This window comes from Vicia villosa, linkage group LG5, assembly GCF_029867415.1.
Source record: "Vicia villosa cultivar HV-30 ecotype Madison, WI linkage group LG5, Vvil1.0, whole genome shotgun sequence".
Classification (NCBI taxonomy): Eukaryota; Viridiplantae; Streptophyta; class Magnoliopsida; order Fabales; family Fabaceae; genus Vicia; species Vicia villosa.
The window spans coordinates 127930126-127940440 of NC_081184.1; the positions used below are offsets into that span (position 1 = coordinate 127930126).

A 10315-nucleotide genomic window follows, 5' to 3' on the forward strand; every position below is an offset into this window, starting at 1 on the left:
AGAGTTAAACCAATCAAAATGGCTTGTAATATTGCATGTGTTTTAGAGCTAAAATGATCAAAATGTAGTCGATTAATGGCCTGCAATATTGGTTTGGATGCTTGGTAAACATGTCCTATAATAATGCAGTTAAAATGACCCTGTTGATATAATGCAGTCAAAATGACACACAAATTGGCTTGTGCTCATGTCCTATAATAATGGCCTGCAAAATGTCTTAAACTAGTTCATAAAAACTTATATAAGCTCATATCAAATGGTATGTAATTAATCTTATACTAGTTTACACAAACTTATATCACACACATACACATTTATACCAGTTGACATATTTTTGGAAATATTCATAATCAATGGACAATTTTGGAACAATATCAATTGACATAGTTTTGGAACAATTCATAATCAAAATATATTTTTCATTCAAAAGTAGTTGATACATAAGTTACAACAGAGTTGTTTCAAAATCTTAGTTACTAAACAAAAACAACATAATAAGGTTGTTTCAAAATCTAAAGCACAATGAAAGTTCCTACTTCATTACATTTGTTTCAAGTAGTCCTATTAACAACACAAAGCTCATGGAAAATGTCAACTTCAACTGCAGATTCAAAAAATTTATCTTCATCTTAAATTTTTCCTCTCTGAGCTTGCCTTCATTCACATTAATCGTCTTTATACTTAATTTTTGATGCAATAAAGAAATCAATTATTTTGATCTTGGGGTCGTCTCTTCGTCATAATAAACAAAATGTTTGCACCTTTTGTGTCCCCGAAGCTACAAGGAATATAGAAGAAGAACAAGTTCCAGGATTTTTGAATCACATAAAATGAACTTTGAATGGAAGAGATACAAAACATTAATACCTTATACATACCACACCCGTAAAAACGACGTCCTGAATTAGCATCGGTTTGGTTGTCAGTGCACGAGGCATGAAAATGAGACACTCCCTAGGACGAATAGGGCGAGGAGTGATCACTGAATTCACATCAGAATAAGAGGGATCATAAGGTTATGTAGGTATGAGACTGCATGGTTGAAGGAATGCTTATAAGGATTGATTGGTATTACTTATACCAACAAGATGTATCTTATTTTCGGTAGCCTAATAGATAAGAATTCCGTAGCTAAACGTGCTTGACTTGGAGTAGTATTTAGATAGGTGGCCTTTTGAGAAGTTTCTTGAAAAGCATGTGAGTGAGGATAAAGCATGCTGAAAAGACCCAAGTTGGTTTGTGAGATCAGTTGGTAATCTTGAAAGTAGTCAGGGGCGTTACAAATGGTATCAAAGATGTCATCAATGATGCATCAATACCACATCTATAATCGTCTCGGATGGAAGGAGATTTGGTGCGATTACTTTCCTGGAAAAACTAGGACAAGATTGTTAGTGATAAGGATTATATAAGCGATGATGGTTTAAGGTTTCTCTAAACTTGGAAAGGATGGAATGGACCAAACTCAACAAAGAAGATGATGGACTATGACAAACTCAATGAAGGAGGCGGTGGTTTAGGGTTTTCTCATACCTTTGATTAATATTAATAGGAATAAAAAGTTTTTAATATTTAAATGATTAAAATAAATAATTAAAAATAAAATGAGAATTTTTTAAATTAGAATATTTTTACATAAGAACATTTAATGACATGGTACCGCATACTCAGGATCACATTAGTATTTAGAGGTGGCACAAACACAAAAATGGAGGAGGACTGAAAATAACATAGAAAAAATCTAATAATGGGATCAAAAGGATGACGTTTTTTAAATGGGACTAAAAATTTAAAAATAATAAAATAGGGGGACTAAAACCGCATTTAAGTTTTTATTTTATTTTTATAGGAGTGAATATTTAACCTTATTTTTATCATTTACTTAGGGGTCAATTTATCTCCTTTTCTCTCTTGTAAATATTTTATTTATCATGCCACATATGTAAGGAAATGGTAATATGACCTTTTGACTTTGTAAAATTTATGTTGCAATCTTTTGGACTCTCATTAAGCATTACCACAAGTCTCACAAAGTTCAATAACATCCTTGTTTGAACTTGGAAACCAATATTAACCGATAACTCATTTAGCTCTCAGCTAATCATACATCAGTCAATTTAAATGTTAAATAATTGTGATGTGGCTTGATAGGAAAATATTTTCAAGACGACTTATAACAACCTCTAAGTCCATTTGTATTTGGTAGACATGCTCAATAAGTAGATAAAAATTGATTTAGTTATTATTCAAATTTATATTGGTGGATTATAATGTCATCTTACTGTAATCTAATTGATAGTTAAATACTTCCACTTAACCTATTGGTAATTGTTCTAGGCCGATCAAAATCCCAATAAGGAGAGGCCCATTTAGTATCCCAATTAAGGCACAACAATCAACTTGATCCAAGGATAAATAATTTTATGTGCGTAAGGCACAAGGTACATTCACACTTCACTCTACCCTTTTTTTGGACTCATTAACTTACTTAGGGGTTGGAGTAATAACTTTGCAGGTCCAACCCAGTGATACACCGCATCAGAGACTTACAACACCACATAAGAGGCCCAATACTAATCCATACATAATTTTGGTTCCAATTCTGAAATAGTAATATCTTTTTCAACAAATTGCTAGTCATATCATATTGCTAGTCATATCATGCCGTCAGTTGACAACTGATTCAAGTGATAATCAATTTTGCATAAGTGGATTGGGATGTGGTTGACATCTAAATCATTTCACTTCACCCTTGTTGAGAATACATAATTTGAATATTTATATTTCGGTGTAAAGAGTAACATGGAACAAAAGTTTTGTTTTTACACTTCATTTCTTAATAAATGGAAAAAATTCATCTACAATAGATGATACTCTCCCTTAAGGATGAAAAATATGTCCGGCTTATTAGACAAGTATATTTTATCTGCATTTTTTTGCAGGACGATCAAAGTGTTTTAGGCCTATACCATTTAATGTCTACCATGCTTTGTCCTATTTTTTACAAACTTTTACATAATATTTTACAATTTTTATGCTTAAAATGATACAGTGCATGCGGACATGTCTCGCCCACGTCTTTTTGTGGAACGAGCCGAAGTTTTAAACACGCGCCCTCAACAATAATCGCTCTGTCCCGCCCCATTTCTTTGTGGACAATTACGTGGCGAATCTTAACAGGGCGAACATGTTTGTCTGCCACCGTACTCTCTATTTAAAAATAAGTAAGTGATTTATTTATTAAAAATATCTCAAAATAAGTAATATATTTTAATATTTAATATAATATTAATTACTTTGTTTCAATTGTATCATATAATTAATATTACACGCCTCATTCTCAATTCAATATAATGATATTATGTTTTTACATTAAATATTAAGATATATATATATATATATATATATATATATATATATATATATATATATATATATATATATATATATATATATATATATTGACGGTAGTACTTAGACATTAAAGTATTTTGCTTTTACTTTGGAGTAGGACAAGACAATAATTAAGGGTAAGCTAAGCATTGTAGTATGTACTATACTACTAATAATAATACTAATTAACAAGCATGGAGCTTTCAAGATAAGTTATAACATAAGTTAAGCAAAGGACCAACAACTCCATTCATAACATAAATACAAATCAACTTAAGACATAATCTCCCCGTCCTTAATTATACAAAAAAAAATGGATTACAAAATTGACTATTTAAGTTCAAAATTCGAAATATAATATTGTATTGTTCTTTAAAACTAATAAATAAAATTTTAGAATGCGACAAGTTAAAAATAAATAAAAAATATGCTAAAATTTATTTTTTTGGATACAAGTATCATATGCACACTATAGAAATTAATCTCTTAAATTAGAGAGGATTACACTAGGCAAAATTCTCTAAAAATTATTAGCACTTTTGCATGTTGAGGGCTGGATTTCGAAACAAAAATCTTTAATGAATCTAAAAAAAATCTTTTATCTCATTGAAATACTCTTATATAAAATATTCTAAAATCTGAGTATTGATTCACTTCATTTCTTTTCATTATTATAGTTTTGTATGTATATTACACGTATTTTTAAGACATGTGACACATATTTACTATTTATTTAACTTTATGTACATAAAACTATAATAATAGATTCTCTATTTCTTTTAGGAAATAAAGTGGATCCTTACTCCTAAAATCTAGTTCAACTACAATGTTGATATAATTAAGTTTCCCACCTTTATTTAAATTCAATATTTTCACACTTCTATATATAAATTTCAGCAGTATTTATTACTTCATCTAAAAAAAATGTAGCATCAAACACAATCTAGATCTAGTAACTCCACATGCATAAAATATGGTTGAAAACAATCAAAGACCCACACACAACCAAAGTCACCAACCAAGGGTAAATTAGTCACTCCACAAAAACTTCCCAACATTTTTCATTAAAAAACTGTCTTTATTACATTTTCCACCATCAAAAACTCAACTTAACCTTAAACCCTTCCATGTTCCTTTCTCTTTATGGCATTCTTCAACACTCTCCTCTCCCTCTCTCTCCTCCTTCTCCTCTCTTCCCACCTTTCTCTCTCCTCCTCCTCCTCCATTCATGACCTTCTCCGCTCCAAAGGCTTACCAGCTGGTCTCTTACCAGAAGAAGTAAAGTCCTACACTTTCTCAGAAAATGGCCACTTAGAAGTGTTCCTTGAATCACCTTGTTTAACAAAGTACGAAAATAGAGTCTACTTTGAACAAATAATCACTGCGAATCTTACATATGGAAGCCTCATTGGTGTTGAAGGTTTGCAACAAGAAGAGCTTTTTGTTTGGTTGCCTGTTAAGGATATCATTGTGGATGATCCTTCTTCTGGTTTGATTCTCTTTGACATTGGTCTTGCTTATAAACAACTCTCTTTCTCTCTCTTTGAAGTTCCACCTCGTTGTAAACCTCAAGGTAAATTCACTTTTGCTTCAATTATTTCATAACAATATCATTTTTTATAGATCTGTTACCACCCCCATTTTGTTATTGATCTTGTTAACTATTGTAGTTAATTTAGTTTCTTATGTTATTTATTTGTTTTTTCTATATATATTTTTAATTTTGTAAATGATAGAAGGAAAAATAATTGAGAGGAACTTTCCTATGTATAAATAATTATTAAGAAATTAAGAAGAAAAATTATTGTACATATATTATATGCTAGATTCCTTAGGGTTCTGCTTCTGCTCAGCGTCAATTTAGTGTATTTTTGACAAGTATGTATGAAAGTCCAAAATGGGTGGGGCTAATTACTGAAATTATGGATTTTCGTATATATGTTTTTGTTGTTTATTAGTTGTTGTTTTGTTATTATTTTAAACTATGCGGATATTTCTATGTCTAAAAAGTGGACAAGAGTTTTTGTTTTATGTATGCGATTTTTTTGTTTGAGGTAGCTAATTGGATGAGTTGTGCAGGTGTGTTGAAGAATGGTGTGAGAAAGGAGAAAGGTTTTGAGGCAGTGAGGTAGTAGGAAAAGATGTAAACTTTGTTTTCATGTTTTCATGCTTCAATTGTTGTCTTTTTCAATGTCTTGTTTATATACTTTGGGCTTTTCAAGTTTGAAGTTATAGTTAATATGTGTAGGGTTTTTTTAGTGTAGAGGTTGAACATGTAAAAATGTGGGGAGATAAATCAAGAACTATGTTTTCAATTTTACAACTTTCTAATATTTTCATATATAAATAATGAAAATCGATCGATTTAATAAGAAGTTGAGTTCAGAGAAAAAAAAATGTGAATGCGCATCTTTCAACTATAAGGTCACATAATTGTGATTATCAGAATTCGAACTCTAACGATCTAACGAAGACGTCCAATCTAGTAATATCGATTTATATCGATTGAACTAAGAATTGTATAATAAGTGAAGGTGAATTATATTGTAAATTTTAAAGAAAGTTTTAATACCAAAATAAGTGAAGCTAAAGATGAAAGAAACTATGTGCATGTTAGTGAAAGAAAATGAAAGAAATAACATAGACAGGTCATTGCTTAGCTGGAAACAGACAGAGTATGAGTTGTTTGTTGAATGGCAACGGCACAAAATGATGATTTGTAAAGTGATTAAATTTGGAGTATAGTTTTTCTTTGTTGTAAAAGGTTAATATATTTTTTAGTAATAATATAAATTATATTATATTAAAATAATATAGAAATTGACAATTGGAAAGAAAAGGTTTTTGTTGGGTCCGTGTGGCTTTACGGCCTCACGCGGGAATTGTAGGGTCATCTTTAAGTATAATAACTTTAGTGTGGCCCACCAATACTGTTTTCTTCACCTTTTTGACTCTTTGTTAGCCTCGTTTTTCTCAACAGCACCTTCTCAAATGCTTAATTTGACACTATACTAGTAGTAATAGTATAACTAATTATAGTACTAGTTTTTGTTATATACAAAAACAAAATGTTAAGGATCCTTTAATTTTATTTTTACTAGACATCTACCCGGGCGATGCGCGGATACCTTTTATTAAATTATTCACGATAAGTACTTAGTTAGATAAATATAAAATATATTTGTAATGATATTTTATATTGAATTGATTTTTTTTATATAAAAAGTTAACAATAATTTAATAGTTTTCAATTTATATATATATATATATATATATATATATATATATATATATATATATATATATATTATATTATAATCATGTTAAATACAATAAACTTAAAAAGTGAATAAAAATATTATATTAATATAACTCTTTTCAATATTAATATAAACCTAAAATGTGAATTTAAACTTTAAATTATAAATTCAGTATAAATTAAAAGGAAAAAAGAGAAGAAAATTACAATAGTGGGAGGGCAAAACCTAATCCACTAAATTAACCAATGAAAGAATAAATAAAATAAATGACAAAAACAAAATAAATAAAAATTGAAGAGATACTAAAAATGGAAAATATAAATTTGGGAGGTTAAATTTGCTACCGTATCTATTTCACTATATATATATATATATATATATATATATATATATATATATATATATATATATATATATATATATATATATATATATATATATATATATATATATATATATATATATATATCATATTTAAGTTAAGTGATTTACAATTTGACTATTATTTTTAAATCTCAAAGATTTAAGTTAAGTGACTTATAATTGACCACTAATTCTAAGTTTCAAAGAAATTTTATGTAAATATTTTAGACAAAGTACTGCCCTATTGAATATTGAATCTCTTTTGACCTAGATATCCCTCAAATCTTTTGCATGTGGTTGTTCTAAAGTAAATATAATTTGCTTGCAATATCTTGTTTTCGCTAAATCTGCAAAAATATATAATGTATTTAACATGAAAATAAAATAATGGAATATAAAAGTTAATAATAAGATAAACAAATATGCAAATAGTTAATAGAAGAAAACACCTCTCGCTGATTGGAGTTGATATCAATAACAGACATTGAGAAAAATTCTAGGAAAAATGTATATGTGAAATAGATAGCAAAGAAAGGGTAGAGTGGTTATAAAGATTAGTAAGAATACAAAAAGACAATATATTAGGACAGTTTTATCATCATTTTCTAAAAGTTCGTTGTTCTACCAATTAAAAAAAATAACGGTAAATTAAGTATTTTATTAAAATAGTATTTTTATGAGACATTTAATGGAGTTAATGAGATGGAAAAAACTGAAACATAAAAAATGATTGGTGGTTATAAAATAAAAAAGAGAAAGTTATATATTTATAATAATGACGATTTTATCATTTTTCTAAATGTTAATTATTCTACGAATTAATCAGGGGCGGACCTGTCCAGGCTCAACCCCTATTTTCTTTGTATTCACCCCAATTTAATAGTCGATTTTTAGACAAAATTAGGGGCAAATTAGGGGCAAAATTAGTAAAATAGGATGTAAAAATTAAAACAGATGAATAATCAACGGTGTAAAATTTTTGCCCAGGCTGTATAAAATTCCTGGCTCCGCCACTGGAATTAATAAAAACATAGTAACCAATAAATAGAAATAAAGTATTGTATTAAAATAATATTTTTATGACACCTTTAATGAAAAATTAAAGAGATGGAAAAACTAATAAATAAAAAATGCTAGGTAGTTATGGAATAGAAATAAATTGTTACATATTTATAATAATTTACAGCAGAATATATTATTACTATTAGAAATACATTAATATTAAAATTAAAAATAAATTAAAATATAGGAATATTATAAATTATGTAGTGTTTATGATTCTAATTAAATAAATGTCACTATATTTTAAAAAAAATAAAGTTTAAATATAGAAATATTAGTATTTTCTAGAATTATGTATTTTATATTTTAATATATTCTCTTTAGTATATATATTAAATTGATATATTGCAATAGAATTGATAAAAATTTATTAAACTGTTATTAAAAAATAATATCATATCCAAAAATAATAATTTTATAATTAAAAGTGATACATTATTAGTAAATAATATAAAAAATTATAATGATAAACTAAATAATTTTAATAAAAAATTTTATTTCTAATGTTTTTATGAATGTTACTTGAGATATAAATTAAAAATTAATAAAAAATTTCTTATTATTATTATTATTATTATTATTATTATTATTATTTTTGTTATTATTACTATTATTATTACTATTATTCTTACTATTGTTATTATTATTATTATTTATTATATATATTATATTATTTATATCATTATTATTATTATTAGTGTTAAAATATTATATTATTATTATATATTTATTATTATTATTATTATTTATTTTAATATAGGGTTAATTTAGTAAATGACACATTAGGGTTTTTGTTAAGAATTACTATTATGATGACACGTGGCTAGGAAATGGTTATCATGATGACACGTGGCTAGGGTTGCCATCATGACAACCTTCCATTTATATATATTAAGATTAAGATGTTTAACTAATTTTAAACCGAAGAACTTAATTAGACAGCATCGCAATTATGGTGAAATGAGTCAGGATATTTCTCATATTATGTCTCATTTAAAAACGCTACACAGATGCACTAACGAGCGCAAAAACATAATTTGGAAAGCTATGAGAGTGATTTGAATTTGTTTATGACATTCGCGAAGACTTTAAGGAGAGTTAGGCAATGGATATGCGGAAGATATATGAACATTTATGTAATGAGTCAGGATGTCGCCTTCCCGGTGGTCTGTTTTGGGTTACTCATAGGACAAAGGAAGTTGAAAGACACATTATGGATATTGTAAAACCATATACAACAGACTCTAAGAACCTTGATAAAGGCTGTTAGAGAGAGTCTTCACAACATTTATCTTCACTGTAAAGAGCATACCTCTTAAGTCTTGTATTGCTTTCTCTCAGGCATTGAAAAGATGCACTCCTCAAGGTGGTTGTAAAGTTGGGACCAGTAGGTGCTTGGATTTGGTTGTTACTTATTCCTTGTTGCACTTTACATGTGGTTAAGCCTTAGAATAGGCGAGATCGCATGTATGAGAATCAAAAAGCCTTGCAACAACATCACATTTTGGAGTACTTAGCTTCTTGGAGGGATGTAGATGGTCTTGCCAAATTTCTTGCACAATTTCAATTACAACATCTTGTGATTGCTTCATTAATTGCTTGCCTTCTTCACTCGTGATTGCTACATCCAACACTTCAACCATTGTCCCTACTAATTCATGCACATTATCAGGAAGTTGTGGTGCACGATGAGCATTTTCTTGAGATAAGGTTCCAGATGTTTCTCTGTCATCTTTCATCATTTCTCTATCCTTATCCACTTCTATATTATTTTTATTTTTCAAAGTAACATGCAAACCCGTCATTTTAATTTTTTTAATTGCATTATTGAGCTCACTGACTTGTCCATGCATATTTCTTTATATAATTCCACCATGTTGCCATTAAATTTATTTTTCTGGCTACCCAAATTTTTAACCTTAAAATTCATACTTATTACATGTGGTACCACACCCACCTCATTGTTGTTGTTCCTCATTGGTTAACACACCTTTCCATTCACATTACCACTATTTGTTTTTGTGGGCCCTCTGGAGTTTCCTTCTAAATCACCTCATTAATATTGTCGGACGCATTCTTGATAGCCCCATCATTCGCATTCAATTTCTCTGCCACATGTATAATTTTTTAAATATTTGTATCCTCATTATTCCCCATATTATCTTCATTTTCCAGCAACTCTGGAATGTCTTCCCTTGAGGAAATAAATCTGGACCCTTTATTCTTTTGACCAACAT

General features: G+C 28.4%; 1 protein-coding gene across 1 annotated transcript; it reads left to right on the forward strand.

Moving 5' to 3' along the window:
* The first annotated feature begins 4471 nt into the window (after window positions 1–4471).
* On the forward strand, window positions 4472–5716 carry LOC131607294 (uncharacterized). Its single transcript, XM_058879307.1, has 2 exons — window positions 4472–4966; window positions 5473–5716. The coding sequence occupies exons 1-2, from the start codon at window positions 4537–4539 to the stop codon at window positions 5523–5525; spliced, it is 483 nt and encodes a 160-aa protein (XP_058735290.1). The 5' UTR covers window positions 4472–4536; the 3' UTR covers window positions 5526–5716.
* Window positions 5717–10315: the final 4599 nt, after the last annotated feature.